This window comes from Canis aureus, chromosome 20, assembly GCF_053574225.1.
Source record: "Canis aureus isolate CA01 chromosome 20, VMU_Caureus_v.1.0, whole genome shotgun sequence".
Lineage (NCBI taxonomy): Eukaryota > Metazoa > Chordata > Mammalia > Carnivora > Canidae > Canis > Canis aureus.
The window spans coordinates 23,962,859-23,982,958 of NC_135630.1; the positions used below are offsets into that span (position 1 = coordinate 23,962,859).

General features: G+C 37.5%; 1 protein-coding gene across 7 annotated transcripts in view; it reads left to right on the forward strand.

Moving 5' to 3' along the window:
* Positions 1 to 20,100, forward strand: part of TRPC3 (transient receptor potential cation channel subfamily C member 3) — a 70,339-nt gene that overhangs the window by 22,440 nt on the left and 27,799 nt on the right. For 5 of the 7 annotated variants that reach the window (XM_077861151.1, XM_077861152.1, XM_077861153.1 and 2 more), the window contains exons 3-7: positions 2,471 to 2,659; positions 10,719 to 10,883; positions 13,620 to 13,836; positions 15,781 to 16,014; positions 18,109 to 18,373. In XM_077861151.1, coding sequence (XP_077717277.1) covers positions 2,471 to 2,659; positions 10,719 to 10,883; positions 13,620 to 13,836; positions 15,781 to 16,014; positions 18,109 to 18,373 — 1,070 coding nt within the window. The remainder of the gene's footprint in view (positions 1 to 2,470; positions 2,660 to 10,718; positions 10,884 to 13,619; positions 13,837 to 15,780; positions 16,015 to 18,108; positions 18,374 to 20,100) is intronic. The other 2 variants (XM_077861156.1, XM_077861157.1) reach the window with 1 other exon arrangement.

Here is a 20,100-nt window from a genome sequence, read left to right on the forward strand (position 1 = left end):
CTGGCTTGAGAGGTCTTCAGGGTTTTGAGTTCCTGCTCTATAAAGAAGGTAGCAGGTCCTTCTGGTAACTTTGTGGAGAGCCATGGTATTGGAAGAATGGCACGATGAAGTTGATTAAGCAAAACTAAGAGAAAATTACGAGAAAATGCAGACCAGACAAATGGCCTAGGTTATGAAGTAACATAAGGCAAGGCTTTATGAGAGAACTGATATGGTTGTTTCATGGTGCAATGCAGACTTTTGCAGCCAAGAAAAGGCTGTCTTTAGCTGGTGCTCTCCCCTCTTTCCCTGGGAGTACCACATATATTGGTAAAGTGGCATCCCATGACCACAATAAAAGAAATTGCCATTATCTCCACCTCTGATTATTTTCTGCACTGGGGCAACAGTCTTATTTCAGCAAGAAATATTTACAGTGTTACAAAGACAAAGTGTTATTTTTGTAACTTGTATGACTACCAGTTTTTGTTTCTTGATTGATGTTTCTGAGGGTGTGAACAAACCACACAGCTTTCTTTAAGATGAGACAATTTACTGATTGATTTCTTGAATCATAGAGTTATTTGGGTGTTACTGCAGAGGTCGCTACTACTCAAGCATTGAAATAGTCTCTCTTTTTTCTGATCAATGGAGAAATGCTCATCCTATGTTGCACCAAATCTTATAGAACAGTCTGAACTGAGGAATAGCATGAGGAAATCTCATCTTAAAAAAATTGTATTAAAAGGAGAGCTTTATATGGAAACAGGCATGAATTTAATTCTTCTGGATGCTATAATAAAATATTTCATTAGTCTTTCAGGAGTGGAAGGCAGATGGATATTTAACTGACACTCTGCATAGAAGCCAGAGACTGAACATTTTATTAATTTTATCAGTTGCATAGTACCAAACTTGAAACCAAAGATTGAAGTTTTTATTCATTTTATCTATTCTCTTATGAGGGGAAAAGGATTAACTGTAACTGTTCCTTATCTGAATTTCTGATGTCTGAAATGGAAACTATTCTAGTCCGTGTAGCCTTTAAATAGTTTTTCTTTATTTTAGTCTGTGACGTGATTTTTTTTCCCCATCAAATCAATTCTTTATTTAAGGGAAAACATTCAAATTCTTCATGTCTTTTTTTTTTTTTTTTTTAAGTAGGATTTTTGAAGGCCTAGAAATTCTTCTGTGTTAAGTAGTACTTACCTCAGGACATATTGAAATACTTACCTCAGGACATTCTATTTTCCCCAAGTGTGCCAAATTAGAATATCATCTGGTTAATTTTCTTAATGGGCTAAAATTTTAGTGAAAGCCATAGAAATGGAACTGGGGTTTCTGAAAGTAAGAGAGTTTCCCAAGGGATGGTTATTGATACCTTGACTGGAACCAAAGCTAGAAATAGAACTCCATTGAGAAGGTAATAGGGAGTGCTGCCAAGTGACTTCCTTAAACCAGTCCATGGCACTATATAAATATGCTAATGAAATTAAAGATTCACAGATTATTTTTAGCAAGGTGTTAGTTCCAGTGGCCTGGAAATTTTCTCTCAGGTATTGATATTCTGCAACCCATGAGAATTCAATTACATATAATCAGACATTTTTCTCCTTCCAGCTCTGCGGGACATGATAACATGCCCTTCAGACAAACAAGGAAAAATACCTCCTCTCTGTGGGTACCCGTCCATCTCTTTACATTCACTATAAACCAATCATTCTCAAACATAAAGGTGTATCAAAAACACATGGAAAGTGTGTATACACAGACTGCCGAGCCCTATCTTTAGTTTCTAAATAAGAACCACTGAGATGGGGTCTGAGAATGTACATTTCTAATACATGTCTAGGTACTGTTGATGCTGCTGGTTTGGGGACTACATTTTTTTAAAAAGATTTTATTTATTTATTCATAAGAGAGACACACAGAGAGAGAGAGAGGCAGAGACACAGGCAGAGGGAAAAGCAGGCTCCATGCAGGGAGCCCGACGTGGTGGTTTGGGGACTACATTTTGAGAAGCTATGTCCCCAACAGGGCAAGGGACAGTATAAACCAAATAAATTATTTTCATGTATAGTCAATCTTCTATGTCAGATTGTCACTTTAGAAAAAATTACCATTTCAACAAATTTTCACTGCCGGAAAGGTTTTGTTTTGGCCTTAAGGAAACTATTGTTTATATAAGAGAGAGACAGCTCTTTTTGATCCTTTGGTCTGTCAGCATTAGCATTTAGCCAATAGCTCTTAATACAAACCAGTGACAAATGTGCATACCATTTTCAGAGCTGTCTCATACAGGTGGGCAGATTGCAAAAGATACTGGCTAAGGGTGAGTGGGGCCAAACCCTGCTTGTATCTAACTCCGCAAGCCTTGCATCCAACAGTAAGCTTCCTAACCCAGAATTTTTGTGATTCGCAAAAAGCCTAAATACTTTCCATTGAATTAAAGCAAATTCCTTGAATTAAACTTTAAACCTCTTGTTCTTAGAATGACTATCGGAAGCTCTCCATGCAATGCAAAGACTTTGTAGTGGGTGTGTTGGATCTTTGCCGAGATTCAGAAGAAGTAGAAGCTATTCTGAATGGAGATTTGGAATCCGCAGAGCCTCTAGAGGTACACAGGCATAAAGCTTCACTGAGTCGTGTCAAACTCGCTATTAAGTATGAAGTAAAAAAGGTGAGTGACCTGTTTTTATCCAGCAGCATAGTGGAATAAACGTGTAATATCAACTTTGCCATAATTCCAGGAAATTTTTTTAAATAATATAGATGTTATTGATAAGTTTTTTTTTTCTCTGTGAAAGAAATTAAGTGAAATATGGTAAAGTTGTGAGTCAAATATCTACCTTCTGTGACCCCCTCCACTTTTTGTCTGTTGTGAGACCTTGGATAAGTCATAAAACTTCTCTAAACTTCTCTAAACTTCAGTTTCCTCACATAAAAGGAGGAAACTCTTATATCTATGTGCGATCTCAGTGGATTAAGATATGCAAAAGAATTTTGAACTGCTTATTACAATGCAATTAAAAATAATAAAATGTTATTTTTATATATTTTTGTAAGTCACTATTATAACTGTCTCATTAAAAAAAAAAATAACTGTCTCATTAATCCTTGTAACAACTCTATGTTATTATCTGTTTCACCTATAAAATAGGTTAAATAGACGATGACATTTCTATTTTACAGGGAAACTGCGGTTTGCCAAGCTTAAATAATATGTCTGAGGTAACAGAGCTGTGAATACCAGAAATAAAATTTATGATTACTTTTTACTCCGTTTATTGCAGATAAACTATTAAGTGTATGTATTTGCTGCTTGTATGGGGCTTTTAAATAATTCATGAAAACTGTAGTTATGTTTTACTATAATAAAAATCTCAGTTATTTATAATCTAGCAGCTTTTATACATTAGATAACTGATCGGTGTTTTTTTGTTTTTTGTTTTTGTTTTGTTTTGTTTTGTTTTTGTACTCTAAGAGAAACTGATAAATCACTAGGAAGTAAACTGTTATCAGGAACAGATCTAGTTTCATGAACTGGTTAATCTCCATATAGCTGAGTTTCCTCTCCTCCCTGCATAGTGCTTAAGAGGGCAGCCCTGAGCCAGTCTGCAAGGGTTCAAGTTCTGAGTTAATCATATATTCCCTGTGTGACCACAGGCAAGTCACCCAACCAGGTCACGCCTCCGTCTGCTTAGGTAGTAAAGTAGTGACCACAAAGGCCACTGCTTTTTCAGTTGTTTGAAGGTTATAAGAGCTAATGCATGCAAAGTAATTAACACAGCTATAGTACATGGTGATTGTTCAATGTGGATGAGCTGATAACATTTCTACATTATGAAAATTCATTTTCGGAATGACTCTTAAACAAGTTCAGCTTTTAGTCATCAAACACAGGTTTCATGTTCACTGTGCTGGCTCCAAGCCCCAGTGATAGACTCTAGACAATTTAAGCAGAAAGGAATTTAGTAAGGGATATGAGGAGACATACAAAATCATTAGGAGAGATAGAAGGATAGAAGAACAAGCATATCTAAGTTGTGCCTCCAGAAAACTTGCTCAGAGCCAGGCCCAGAATGGAAGCCTGCACATATCCTTCTGAACCATGAAACTGAGGCAAGTGTGGGCATCCTCGCAGCAAGTGAGCCTGAGAAAAACTTCCTCTCTTTCCTTTTCTCTCCTTGAATGCATGTGTGTATGCGCACGCACACACACATACACAAATTCTACCACAATGTAGAGAACTTCCACATACAGTGTTCATGGGGTTTTAGCCAACTATTATTCACAGATCTCCCCTCAACTTAATAAGACAGGGAAATGTGAAGATTCTTAGTAACTACTGATGTAAAATAACTTTTCAAGGAATTATCAGTTAAAAGCAAATTGGCTCAACTGCCTTCCTCTCAGAGCATTCTTTTTTTAATTTAAATTTTTATTTTTAATTCCAGTTAGTTAGCATATAGTGCAATATTAGTTCAGGTGTACAATTTAGTGATTCACCACTTCCATACAACACCCAGTGCTCATCACAGCAAGTACACTCCTTAATCATCCATCACCTGTTTAATCCATTCCCACCCCCCTCAATTTACCCATCTCCCCTCTGGTCACCATCAGTGTGTTCTCTCTAATAAAGAGTGTTTCTTGGTTAGCCTCCCTCTCTCTTTCTTTTTCCCTGTGCTTGATTGTTTCTTAAATTCCACATATGAGTGAAATCCTATGGTATTTGTCTTTCTCTAGAGCATTCTTGCTAGCTGAGTTTTTGCTATATTGAAGGAAAGATAATTTTGAATAAGATTCATATTAAACCATTTTTAGAAAGCTGTCTGGACATTTATTCACAGATCTTGTAATACACATGTCTTTTCTTTGGCACCTGAGAGGAGAGAATTGATTTCAGTTGTCACTGGTACTTTATCATTACTTTGAAAGTGTCATATTAGCAGAGACAGCTCATCCATAGTTGTGCTTCTGTTAACCAAAGTGTCTTGAGACAGTGAATGTCTTCCTGGCATGTTAATTTTAAATAAATTGATGTATAGTTTACAATGTGTGAGGCGTCATTAATAATAAATTTGCTATCAGTCAACAAACTATCAGGAAACAACAAAAAAAAAATATGAAACTGAAAGGAGATTTAGGGCTTTGCAAGTATTTCTGGGTTTGTTTGTTTAATGCTGTAAAAGGATATTAGTTAAAGTAGTTGCTTTGGAAGCTTCACTCAGTTAATGTATATAAAAACTTTCTTCTTAGGATGCCCAAAAAAAGCCCCAAAGACTTCCTTCGTTCTTCACTCAACACTTACATGTCTCCATCTAGCAAGGAGGAAAAATGCCCCATCCCTTCTTGTACTTCCTTTCCCTTCATCTCATTTCTAGTCCTGAAGTGAAATCGCTTCTTGGGTTACAGTGACGTGTGAACCCTACCCACTGTGGCACTGAGGTAGTCTAAGGCCTACATGCAAGGCATTGGGATTTCAAAATATATGTTATGGAATTTTTCCTCCTGATAATAAACATATTTATTCAAATCAACTCATAATTCCACCAAGGAAACCAGCTTTATGTAAGAGTAAGCCATTTCCCACAGAAGACTCAAAGTTTCTTCTGCTATGTGCCCGAGATATACCTTCAGCTGTGGTTCTGAGACTACGGCCTTATAGTACCCATAGCTCAGGTCTTCCCTTGGAATCAACCATGAGTTCTAACCAGGCCTTACAGAGCTCAGTGGCAGTTAGTGAAGAAAATGAAAATCTAAAAGACCTGAATAGGAGAGATCTGAACATGATTTTCTTTTTCTTTCTTTCTTTCTTTTTTTTAGACAGAGGAATGAGAGAGTGCTGGTATATACACATGGGGGAGGGTCAGAGAGTGAGGAAGAGGGAGGGAGAAAGAATCCTAAGCAAGCTCCACGCTCAACATGGAGCCCGATGTGGGGCTCCATCTCACAACCTTGAGATCATGACCTGAGCTAAAATCAAGAGTCAGAGCCTAACTGACCCACCCAGGCACCGTGATTTGAATACAAATTTAATGTTTATATGAGAAAGGACTTTCTAATATAAAAGTAGTCAAAGTAATAACAAAGTAAAAATGTAAATAATCTGACCACATGCAACTTAAAACCTCTGTACACAGATCATAAAAAAGTGAAGGGCAAAGTGAGAAAGATATAATTTCTCAATTCTAACACACCAAGGATTGATATTCTTAATATCCAAGGAGTTCAAAGAAAATTTTTAAAAGATATATATATATATATTTTTTTGACACAGAGAGAGAGAGAGAGAGCATGTGCAAAAGTGCTAGAGCAGGCACATGCAGAGGGAGCAGCAGGCAGAGGGAGAAGGAGAAGCAGGCTCCCTACTCAGGCTCATCTCAGGACCCTGGGATCATGACCTGAGCCAAAGGCAGACACTTAACTGACTGGGCCACCCAGGCATCCTCAAATTTTAAGAAAAATTTCTAGAATCCTGTAGAAAAATAAGCCAAAGGCTTGAATAGGCAACTCACAGAAAATTCAGGTGGCTAACAAACATATTTAAAATTTTCAAACCCTTTAGTACTAAAATAAATGCATCTTAGTATGCAAATACCATTTCCTGTCTCTCAAATTTTTAAAGAACAAAAAATATTCTCAATGCTGTTGATGAAATGAGCAATCTTATGCTATTGGTAAGGAACAAACAGTAATGTGTTCTCTATCAGGGAGTGGATGTTTCAGATTATCCCAGAATCATTTCTGAGGAGTCTCTAAGATAAATAATAAAACTGGAAGGATAGTAAATTTTATTACTGTTTGTAGAATTACCCATGTTACTCTACAGAAGAAAATGGAATAGGGTGAAAGATGAAATTTGATTTTTTGAGTGCAAAATATTAACTGTTAGGCAAAAACATCAATTATTTTCCACTTAGAATAATACTTCTCCCCCAAAGCTCTGAGTTTTAATTCTATCTGTTCCTCTGTCTTCTCTGTGACTTGAGGATGAACATTAATCCCTTCTCCCCCAGAGAAATAATGAGAGCTTTACCTGCTTCTAGTAAGCTGTGTCTATTCTACGAAAGTCCTTGACAAAGATAAAAGATACTAAGAAGTTGATAGACTATCGAATGTGGAAAACTGGGCTGTTAACTTGTTAAAATATAACAAGTGAAATGCAAATCTCACAATTTGGACTAATATTTAACATTTTAAGTGTTTACACTGTATTGTACAAATCATAGTGGGTTGAAGATCATTATATAATGCATATGGAAAGCACTGATTTCCATCAAAAGTACACCTTCAAATTTGAAGATTACCTAGAGGAGGAGGAGCGAGAAGAGGGAGCCATACTGGAACATTAATATTTCTGTCCTCAAGAGTTTAAAACCTAAGAAAGAAAGGCTGGACACTTACAAAAGCGAAATTAATCCATCAATTCTATGTGGACCCACGTCCACCAGTTTCTTAACTTCATCAGGATTTTCTGTCTTGCAGAAACCTTGGCCTATAAAAAAAGTGCATGTTAACACCCCATGTGGTAATCTGATTTGATGGCATTGTCTACTCCATCTATAGATTTCTCTGAATGCACCATTCCCCAGTCTAAACTAAGCCAGCTGGAGTCACAGGACTACTTTTTATTTGCATCTGTCAAGCTTCTCACAAATGCAGATCCTTCAAACAGCAAGACATTCAGACCAACATTCAAATTAATACTATTATAAATGTTGATTATTTACCTTGGCAAGCATAAGGAGACTGTCTCCATTAAAAAAAAAAAAAAAGGTTTATTTAAGAGAGAGAGAGTGAGTTAGTGAGCAAGCCTGGGTGGGGGAGGGACTGAGGGAGAGAGAGAAAGAATCTCAAGCCGACTCTGCACCGAGTGCAGAGCCCAGTGGGGCTGCATCCCAGGACAACCCTGACATCATGGCTTGAGCCTAAATCAAGACTCAGATGCTTAACTCGCTGAGTCACCCAGGTGTCCCTCCATTTTTTTTCACATTTATTGAGAGCCTACTGTGTCCTAGAGCAGGGACTGCTTATCACTTAATGCACACTGATGCTTCCATTTTCACCTTATTCTACCAAATGCCTAGCACAGTGCCTGGCTCATAGAAAGAGCTTACAACATTTTGAACAGTGAATGAATAAATGAATGAATAAGACAAATGTTTAGGAACTCAGAGAAGATGAGGATTTTTAACACAGAAGGAGGTGTAAAACAGGAAGGAAGTGTTCCAGTAGAGGATAGGGGCAAAAGAGGAAGTTTGGCCAAATTCTCAACAAGAATCCTAGAAAGTTGTTGCAATGACCTCAGGGCTTTCAGCCTTGATCATATTTTATCATGAGTTGTTGTATAATGACTGTGTTGATCAAAAATCAGAACTTTGGAAGAGTGACAGGATCTTGAGTCTGGAGAGATCTAATGTACACCTAGCAGCTAGCACTGACCAGTGAATGAGCTTTAGGACCTGGGATTTTTATAATTGAATTGAAAGAAACTTATGAAATAAAATATACTGTTTCGCATTGAACTCATTAAATGAGAAAAGATAGTATCTTCTTTATAGTACTTTGAATCTCCCAAACCCTACTAGTTTGTATTATTGAAATAAATTCAGTTGTATTTCAAATCTATTATTTGTAAACACATCCTTACCACTTCTTCCAGTGGGTGTCAAGACCCCCATGTGCCTAGTGGCACAGCCATCACCACAGTAGTTATCACTAGAGTTCCCAGAGGGCAGGTGCACTAGGGGTAAAAATGGGGATTTGAGGAAATTGCGTCTCTACTGCCTACCTTGGGGGATGAGGCTTTGTTTTTTAGTTTTATTATTATTTTTTTAATTAGAAGAGCTAATGAGAAACTATACACCAGTAAGTAGAAACCTGTTCATTTCATTGTAGGCGTGTTATTGCTAAATAGCCAAATAACTTGAGGAATTGCCTAGAGTTGCTAAGAATCATTAGGATCATTAACTAGAACTTGATTAAAGATGAGCACTTCACCTGCTGGAGACTGTATCTGTTTTCTTTGCCTCCAAGAATTTGCAAAAACACGAGTACTTCCTAACAGGTTCATTGTTATTTTTTACTGTTTTTCAGAAGATAGTGATACCTTGATTTTTATGTTGCTAAACACACTTAAAAAATATATTGGCACTCATAGTTGATTTGTGAATGACCCTGAATAATTTCCAAGCTTGGGCAAAGTATATCTGGTCACTCAAAGACAGGCATATCCAGTCACAAATGGGCATCTGTTGATATAGGGACCTTTTTTTTTTTAAAATTTTTTATTTATTTATCATAGTCACACAGAGAAAGAGAGAGAGAGAGAGAAAGGCAGAGACACAGGCAGAGGGAGAAGCAGGCTCCATGCCCTGGGAGCCCGACGTGGGATTCGATCCCGGGTCTCCAGGATCGCGCCCTGGGCCAAAGGCAGGTGCTAAACCGCTGCGCCACCCAGGGATCCCTGATATAGGGACCTTTTCATGTGAGCCTGACTATACGTACGTTCTGCTATCTGTATAAGGACAGGTCTTTTTTTTTTTTTTTTTTTTTTATGATAGTCACAGAGAGAGAGAGAGGCAGAGACACAGTCAGAGGGAGAAGCAGGCTCCATGTACCGGGAGCCCGACGTGGGATTCGATCCCGGGTCGCCAGGATCGCGCCCTGGGCCAAAGGCAGGTGCCAAACCGCTGCGCCACCCAGGGATCCCTAAGGACAGGTCTTTAATGAATTCCCAGTCCCTCTAAATAGATGCTGGCAGATAACTTAGCAAAATCAGATAGCAAAATAAAATAAAATGTCAGGGCTGAAATAAGTATAATTTGCTTAGTTTTCCCTGGTTATAATTATAGTTACAAAAGAACTGTTGGAGACAAATGTTTGAGGTTTCTGACCTGTAATAGAGAAAGCAACAAAAAAAGGACAGATTACTGAAATAGGAAGGACAGGACATTTGATGCCAGCTCCTAGAAGCAGTGGAACTGTGGACCAAGCATAATTCTTGCAGGTTTATTGGCTTCTTTTTTTTTTTTTTAAAGATTTTATTTATTCATGAGAGACACAGAGAGAGAGAGAGGCAGAGACACAGGCAGAGGGAGAAGTAGGCTCCATGCAGGGAGCCTGACGCGAGACTTGATCCCGGGTCTCCAGGATCATGCCCTGGGCTGAAGGCGATGCTAAACTGCTGAGCCACTGGGGCTACACGGTTCATTGGCTTTTGAAGATCTTTGCAGAGCTGCAGTGGTAGTACACATGTATTCATAGGGAGTATTATGAATGTATTTTTCATATATGTAGCATTTTAGGAATTGCTTATGAGACTTGACACATTTCTCTTTTAGCTATAGTCTACAATAAACCAAATGACTACTCTTCTTCTATCTTGAACCAAATGCAAGTAAACTGGCAGACAGCCAGATGGGACACATTTCCACAAAGGAAAGCATATGTCACCCCAGATTCTGGAGAGGAATTTGTGAATTATGGAGAATTTCAATCAGGAAGAACTGTAATTAAGGACAGCATTAACTTTACCCTCTTGTTTCCACTTTAATTCTAGTTCTAAAGCTATTTTGGAAAATGGAGGGAAGCTAAAGGAAGGTATATTCCAGAACCTTATATTCCAGGAAAATAGGTATTAATATCTTTAGGATGCACATGCACTCAGTAGCTGAAGTGTCCCTAATGGCACAGTAACCTCCCTCTCCCTCTGCCTCTCTTTCTGCCAACAGTTTGTGGCTCATCCCAACTGCCAGCAGCAGCTCCTGACAATCTGGTATGAGAACCTCTCAGGCCTACGGGAACAGACCATAGCTATCAAGTGTCTGGTTGTGCTGGTTGTGGCCTTGGGCCTTCCATTTCTTGCCATCGGCTACTGGATCGCACCTTGCAGCAGGGTACATGTTTTTCTCCATCCATTTCCTCTATGGTTGGTGTGCTATGTGCTTTTAGGACAAAAAAGGAAAAAACTCCCTACTTAAGGCTCTTATCGGTTTTACCCTGAATGTTAACTGACTCAGAAACACAAATTCTGCTTTTTAATGACTGGCTCAATTCAAATAAGGGATGAGAAAGGATCTTGTACTAGTGGGGTAGATCACATTTGAAGGCATATAATACTTAGCCTTTTAAGATAAAATCCCTGGGGTAGTCAAGAGGAAAAGCTGCTTGAGTGAAGTAGCACTTTGCTGATTCTATTGATAGCTTAACTGAGTCAACTGAGTTGGCCTGTGTTAAGAGAACAACCCTACTGCAGTGGTACCAAGGAATAGTTAACCTGGGAACTGGAAGGACAACTCACTGGAATCTGTCAAGAGATCTGAGGCTGAGTGTATTAAGTACAGTCACAAACAGTGGTGTTAATTTAAAGAATTCAAGAAAAGTGCATGCTAGCTTCTCTCAGCCCTTTGTTCCTTCAGAAGATTCTAAAAAAAGGGGGGGGGGTTTGGGGGCTTTGGATTTTGTAGATTGTTTATTTAGTTTTGATTGAATCATTTTGTTCCCTACCTTTATTCCTCTCTCAACTTGCCAGCATAGACTCAATTGAATTGTGCCTAAGAGATCCTCTGAACAAGATATGGGAAGGAATACTAGTCATGCTAACAGAATCTGTATTAGGTTAGTAAAGGGCACTGCCAGGGAGAAGAAGCCATTGTGAGATCCTTTAATCCTGTTTTTATATTCCAAAATCTGGTTTGTTTAAGTCAGAGGCAGTTTCAGGAAAAATGAGTCAAGGCCACTTGCAAATGGTCCTGGAAATCCGCCATCTCTTTGGTTCAAAGGTCTTTCTGGCAGAGTGAGTCCTGCTCTACAGGCACCATACACATGTGAGAATATTCATCCGCCTCATTCCATTGTTGAGCTGCCCCTGTAATTTAAGGCAGAAAGTTTGTCATTCTGATCGGTTTTGATGACTCGACTAAGTTCCTTTATTATGTGTCATAGGAAAGTACCTTATGATTCCTCAAATAATCAACACTGAAGACTAAAATCTATAAATGATGAAAGAGCATGCATTAAAACAAAAATCATTTCCCATGCAAATAATTTCTCTTTCTGAGGGAAATGACTTGGAAATTTCAGATTTCTGAGCGTTTGTCTCTTAGGATGGCTGTATCAGTTAAAACATTGAAGTCCGCACCTTTTTTCTCTTCACTTATAAAAGTTCAGCTCTTAGAAATGGTGTGGTGACCTCTCTGCCCATGGAGAGGGCTAAAGGAACCCACGTTTATACCTGCCCTATACCACCTAGCCTGTGGCGAAAAGATGACATAGCAAGAATTCCCCACATGTATCCCATTTTTAAGACTGCTATGCTACTTTATTTTCATGTTAATGTAAAGTTTTAAAAGATCAGCCTTGATGAGAATCAGACTTGGCAATTCCCAAGAAATCACTGTGTACTACGGATGAGCTCCCCCAAATGTGCCTCTTTGCAGCTGCAGAGTAGCATGGCGATATGTAGATGTGTTGTTTATTTTTCTATGTCTAATATGGAAAATGTGACATTTGTTAGTCTGCATTCATGTTTAACTCCAGAAATGCTTAACATTCTTCGGTTATTTGTTGACATCAAATTAAGGTTCCAGACATACAAAAACATTTGTTTGAAGTTGCAGTCTCTTAAATATGAACCTTGGTACTTCCTAAGGTCATAGACTGAGTTTGAAAGTTGGTTCTGGGTATGTGACCTAGAAAACTTACTTGATAAATCTACCAAATGTATCTAATTCTTGAGCTACAGAAGCCCTTGGGATAGGCAGAGCTGTTTTTCATTTCTACTAGAACATGGACTTTTAAGGACATCATATCACATGGGATTTTAAAGGAGTTACCTTAAAATAATTATGTACTGAACTTTAGAAATGCTTTTGTACTATTTATGTGATTTTCCAAACTCAGGGCTGACTTAATTAAGCTGACCTACTTAGAGGCTTTAGTTATTATATATCTCCTTTTTATTGAGGTAATAACATAAAATATTTACCCTTTCTAATATCTTCTGCCTTTTTAAATATCTTACAAAGTACAACTTGATTTCAGAATATTTAGAAGTGAGAACTAAAATTGACTTCTGTAGTAAGAAAGTTTTTAATGTTCAAAGGCCTTGTTAGGTACTACAAACACATCATAACATTTCAGTTACAAATGAATGAGTCTCCAAACTCATAACATTTTAATTATAATGCAATAAAGAATACACACTACACATTTCGAGTTTCTTTTCCTAGATGCTCAAAACCTAGATGTTGATTGCCTAGTCTTTCATGTAAAAATAAGAATAACCAGCATATGACTTGTGATTTTCAGAAATGCATCTGCGAATGCAGTCTACCCTAAGACAAATTGGATACTTAAAAAAATGAAGTTTGAAGACTTCTTAAAATTATTCTTGGAGGAAGCATCTCCTAAAAGGAGTAATTTTCATAATTTATAACTCTTCACAAACAGAGGCAGAATTTTGAATGCATTCTCATTTCATCTCTTTTTTTTAAAATCCTGTATAGTAGTTTTCAAAAGCAGAAGCCAAGTTTTCCAAAGTAAAAGTTGTTTCTTCTTCTTCTTCTTCTTCTTCTTCTTCTTCTTCTTCTTCTTCTTCTTCTTCGTGTTCTTCTTTTTTTGTTGTACTACAGCTGGGGAAAATTCTGCGAAGCCCTTTTATGAAGTTTGTGGCACATGCTGCTTCTTTCATCATATTCCTGGGCCTGCTTGTATTCAATGCCTCAGACAGATTTGAAGGCATTACCACGCTGCCAAATATCACTGTTATTGACTATCCCAAGCAGATCTTCAGGGTGAAAACCACCCAGTTCACGTGGACTGAGATGCTAATTATGGTCTGGGTTCTTGGTGAGCTTTCTATTTTAGTGTTCTAATTTCTATCAAAAATAGTTTCATAATGATTGCCTTTTATATTTGAAATGTTATTGTGTGTTGCATGGTGAAATCATCATTGTAAGATAAGCAGGAGAGTAAAATAATTGAATAATTTGGCAGCTTAATAATACTAAAAGGTATCCCTTAACACTAAATAAAAACTTTTATGAGTAACATGAGCCTAATTATAAATATAACATGTTTCTAACTTCTATTATTGAATAAATGTAAATTTTTTAAAAATGTGACTCGCTGTTATGATCAAATATTTAATTGAAATCCTTGTGAAATAACCCAGCCATTAACTGATGATTAAAGAACATTTTTTGCTTTCATTTCAGAAGGGTTTTTTGTTGTTGTTGTTTTTCTGTTTGTTTTGTTTTAGGAGAGTTTCTGTTTTCAGAATATTTGTTACTTCACCTCACAATAGTCCACTTTTTTGTTGTTTTTTTTTAAATATTTCATTAGCAAAGTGTAGTTGACATGCAATGTTATATAGTTTCAGGTGTACAACATAATGATTTGACAAGTCTATATATTACTCAGTGCACACTGCTGTAAGTGTAGTCGCCATACAATGTTATTACAGTATTAATTACTATATTCCTTGTGCTATGCTTTTTATCTCCATGACTTATTTATTTTATAAATTAGAAGTTTGAACCTCTTAATGTCCTTTATTTCTCCTATTCCACCCCCCCACCCCATTGGCCTCCCCTCTGGCAGCCACCACTTTGTTCTCTGTATTGAAGAGTCTGTTGTTCATTTGTTTTGATTTTTAGATTACACATGTAAGTGAAACCACATGGTATTTCTCTGACTTACTTCGCTTAGAATATACCCTCTAAGTCCAACCATGTTGTTGCAAATCTAAGATTTCATTCATTTTTATGGCCGAGTAATATTCCAGCGCACCACATCTTTGTCCATTCATTGACCAGTGGGCACTTAGGTTGCTTTCATATCTTGGCTCACAAGAGCCCATTTTGAATAGCTGTGTTAAAGTTAAAACCTTTAAACAATGAGAGAAAAAAATGGAGGTAGGAACAGTTTATCTATCCATCACTAACCCAGAGTCACTTTTATCTATTCTCTCTGCTTTACCCAGAGTGTTTTTGGTGTCTTCTCAATTCCTGAATTAATAGGTTGGTTAGTCCTCTCATTAACTCCTGTGGCCTCTACCTAGGTCATATAATTATTTTATGAATTTTATTTTGAGCTATTACATTTTTAAAAATTCTGCAATATTGTCCCCTTACATGGTCAGGACATGTTGTTAAGTTGGAAATTTTGCCCTCTTCTCCAAGAATGGCATTTTCTGCTTTCAGTTTCTTCACAGTGTCCTAGGGCCCCAGCTTAAGGGGTCCTTCTTTTTCCAGTGATATGCCTCTCCTCCCTGGCATGATACTAGAAAGAGGAGAAAAGGTAGGGGAATGGTGTAAGTGTTCCTGCATGACTGAAAAACTGATCTTGTAAAACGTCTGCAGGAAGTTTCTCATGTAAGGGTTTATTTCACCAATAATTGTTATGATGTGGGAACTGTTGGGATTCACAAAGGTGAATTTTCTCCTCTCCCCAAAAGTTTCCTAGAGAAAAATAATTTGACTTGAAGAATCTTCTTTGCTTATTCTCCTTCCTTCTTTTCTGACCACCCCTCTGCAGAAGTAGCACCATTTCAGGGTACCAAATGTAGAACTATGTTTCTTTGAAATCTAACGCCGACTTAGTTGAAGATTTTTCCTCACTTATTTAACTCTGTTAAGGGCCTTAGGGAGCTGAACAATAGTTGGTGCTTTGTGGTGCCTGGTGTGGTGCTTTATATGTTGGGTATTTTATAGGTGGGGACCGATATGGACAGAATAACAGCTTCTCAGTCTAAGCTGTAAGATGTAATCTGTACCTTCCCATGTGTGACAGGGATGATGTGGTCTGAGTGTAAGGAGCTCTGGCTGGAAGGACCTAGGGAATATATTTTGCAGTTGTGGAATGTACTGGACTTTGGGATGCTCTCCATCTTCATTGCTGCTTTCACGGCCAGATTCCTAGCTTTCCTTCAGGCGACAAAAGCACAGCAGTACGTGGACAGTTATGTCCAAGAGAGTGACCTCAGTGAAGTTACACTTCCACCAGAGATCCAGTACTTCACTTATGGTAAGTTATTAGCTGCAGGATCCCTTTATATGTCAGAAAAGGAATTGAAACCACATGTGGGAAAGAAATGTCAATTTTAATAGGAGATATGTGTTGAATGTATATGAACAAAAGAGAGAGCATGCACATTGGAACTATACGAAATTAAATTCATAGCAAGACCATGACTCTTCCCTTCTTTGTTTGAGTTAATTTACTTCTCTGTGCCTCAGTTTTCAAATCTATAAAAACAAGATGTTGCAGGGTAGGAGAAAATTTCTCTTTAAACCTAACAACATAATTATTTTTTGCATATTCTTAGGGTATGAAACTAAATTAGGAGGAAAAAGTAGCTTGATATACTGATTAGGTGGAAGATGAGTCCCTGAGAGCATGGTTCAGAGGAGATAAAATAGTAAAAGGTGCTGAACTGCTATACGGGTAGTGAACAAAAATTCAGCAGAGCCAGGAAGTAGGAGCTAAAGTGACATGAGAATGTAAGCTCTGGGGAACAGGCAGAGATACTGGGGCAGATGTCCTGCCCTTCAACACAGTGTGGAAGGGAATTCATGCCTAACTTCTCTGTATCATGAAGAGCAGGGAGGCCCCAGCCGACAACCAGCGTGCAAGGATATTGACACCTCCCTTGCCCAGCACAAACCAATGGTAAGAGATATGAGCCTCCCCTCCCTTGAGGCCAGACTGGGGAGGTGAGACTAGCAAATTTTCACGTAGTTGCACAATCTTAAATCTAGAAAGGACTTTAGAATTTTATTGCCTGCCCCTTATTTTGATGATAAGGATACTCAGGCACAGAGTTCAAATGTGTTCTGATTGTGAAGAATACTTCTTTATAAGTGTAATTCAGGCTTATATTTTTGTGATAAGTACAAGTGGCATGTTAACATTATTGAAGAAGACTGGGTGCCTGCTCCAAAATATAAAATGTACGTTTCACACATTGTGAAATTTAAACACATTATCTCTTACTGTCAGCAAGCAAAGATTTTTATATGCCAAGGAGACCAGATCAAATGAGTAAATGATTACCATTTATAATTAAAGAATTAGCTTAAATTGTATTTTTGTGTAATATCTATCTTGACTATTTCAATAACCCATTTATTTAAACTTATTCATGTATATCTAATGACTGTCATCTGGAGGGAAATTTGTGAGTTCAGAATTTGCCTCTTATTGTGTGTATGATTTTGATCAAGTATTTAAGCTTTATAAGTCTTGGCTTTTGTGTCTCTAAGGAGAGAATAATAGTAACATCAAATCCATAGAGTTATAGGAAAGCACTGTGTCTGGTATACATTACACACCGAATAATTGTTAATTTTTGTTGTTGCAAGTGTCTACAATGCATCCATTCTTCTGGGAGTGACTCGGTTGGCGCAAAATTAGCCATATAGTCTTTCACTGACCTTCCAGGGAAACCAGTATCCAGTAGTCTGCTGTGAAATTACTAAGTGACCTTGAAAGGGGTAGGGTCCTCATTTAGAATTTATACCCCCAATTTTTGCATCTCCGTAGCGTTTCACATTTTCCAGGAACAAGTTATATTGCTCAGATCTCACACCGACAGCACCATTGTGATTCAGTGACATTCTTACTTCTCATGATACAACATTTTACTTGCAAAAGCCGTGAGATGAACTAATTTCCCCCATGAAATATGGAAAAGAAGCTTTGTGCCAATTGAGCCTATAAAATGACAAAAGAGCTGGTCAATAAATCTAGTGACTGAGGGGACAAATTAGTCAAGTCTGTTGTTTTGTCATTCTGAAGGCACCGTTTGTGTCTATTGAAGGGTTTTAACCTCTTTCTTTATCTTTTGTACTTGATTCCATTTCTACTCAATGTGAAACGGGCTTAGTATCTTTATCAGTGTTTCCTCCATTAAAAGATTCCATGTGAAGGTGGAATTCAGTTTAACATGAAAAACAGTGCCTGGCCAGTTAATTAAATCTAGAATAGTTTCAACCGAGATCAAAACCACCAACCTGAAAAATAGATATTATTTAATAAGGTATTTATTTTGCATAGCTAGCAATGAGTAGAAAGTTCCATTTCTAATCTCTCTCTCTCTCTCTCTCTCTCTTTTCCTAGCCAGAGATAAATGGCTCCCTTCTGACCCTCAGATCATATCTGAAGGCCTCTATGCTATAGCTGTTGTGCTCAGCTTCTCTCGGATCGCATATATCCTTCCTGCAAATGAGAGCTTTGGTCCCTTGCAGATCTCTCTTGGAAGGACTGTGAAGGACATTTTCAAGTTCATGGTCCTCTTTATTATGGTGTTTCTTGCCTTTATGATTGGCATGTTCATACTGTATTCTTACTATCTTGGAGCTAAAGTAAATGCTGCTTTTACCACGTAAGTAAAACATCTTATAAAAAAAAAGTGTGATGAGAAAATTTTTAACAAACCTAGATGAAGCATACACACACACATACACACACAGTTCAGTAATGGTAATAACAATGTTTTTAAAGGAAAAAGAAAAACCATTGAAAACAATGCTTATGTGTGATTACGTTGCTCTAAAGGCTCATTTCTTTGAGCTTGGTAAATGTTGGACCACAGAACAGAATCAGACTTTAGAAAAAATTCTAGACAAACTGGCTATGTTAAGAGAATTGGGTGGCAAATTTTTCATACTGGATGTCTCTTACATTATGTATGACATTAAATTTAGTTTCATCATTTTATAGCTATTACTATTAAAAAAAGAAGCATTGACCTTTATTTTAACGTATCATTAAGCAGTACAGGAGTTGAGTAAAAAGAAATTATAGGTAAATGTTGTATAGCTCACTGTAACACTAAAACCACTTCCTTCCTGTGATCACACTGGTTTCTGCACTGGAGACTCACCTTGCCTGTGATGTCTTCCTTGATTAAACTTCCGTAGGCATTGTCCCTTGAAGTTCCCTCAGCATGGAGACTTTCATTTGTGAGATCCTCTCACTCACTGGTGTTTAAATGGTCAGGATGTGGGCCCTCCTTTTGTACTGTAATCATTCCAGGTAGGGAGACCATAAGCCCTCCCTGCCTCCCTTTGTACCCTGTAATGCCACAACTGGAAAGAATGTAGACCTTCAATAAGTTCCCTGTAGACTAAAATAGAATATTAAGCCCTTTCAGGCATCTGAATTGTTTTGAAATGATTTTTTTTCTCAAATATAGTTATAAAGAGCAAGTCTTAGGGGGTAAAAGAGATCTGAAACTTGCTTTATTGTAATGAAAAAAAAACTCTGTTAGAACCCACTAGGGGAGGGACAGAGAGATCCTACACACAATGCCACCCCTTTGAACTCTGGGAGAACTTATTTTATACAACACATTGTCTTCATTGTTTTGTGTGAGAATGTGGCCACCGATATGGTGAAAGAATATAGGCTGGAAAACCAGACAGACCTGGACATAGATGCAGCATCTCTGCGGATTTCTAGCTGTGGCTTTTGGCCGAGTTACTCAACAGTGTTAGTTTCCTTATTTTTAAAATAAACACAATAAGGTTGGAATCAGGTTGTTGTGAGGATTATATAAGGTCGTGTATAGAAAGTCTCTTGCCCACATTAATTGCTCAGGAACTGCCAGTGTCTTCTCCTTTTTCGCTGTCTGCCTCTTCCCACACATAGAGATTCTCAGGAATCTATATTCTTGAAGTTAGAGGTAAGAAAGTTTACAAAAGAGCAGGAGAAAGGAGTCAGAATTTGGGGATACTGTTAAACTAATGGCAGGGAACAAAGAAGTTATAGCTTCTTTTAGTTTCCTGCTACTATCTATACTATAACATCACACAATGAAATGTTTTGTAATAGAGAGTTAACTGTATAGAAGTAGGAACCTTTCTATCCTCAGGGTCTAGCACAATTTCTAGAACATAATAGGTATTCCATCAATATTTGTTGAATGATGGAATGAATAAATAAACTAGTGCTAAAACCTGTAAATCTATAGAACTGTTATTTAGAATATGTTATTTAAAAAAAACACTGTTTCCATAAAGGTTTCTCTGGAAAAAGGACTGACTTTTGAACCTTCTTTGTAATGGAATTCTACATGCATAGTTATTTAATTTAAGGATTATTTTTGTG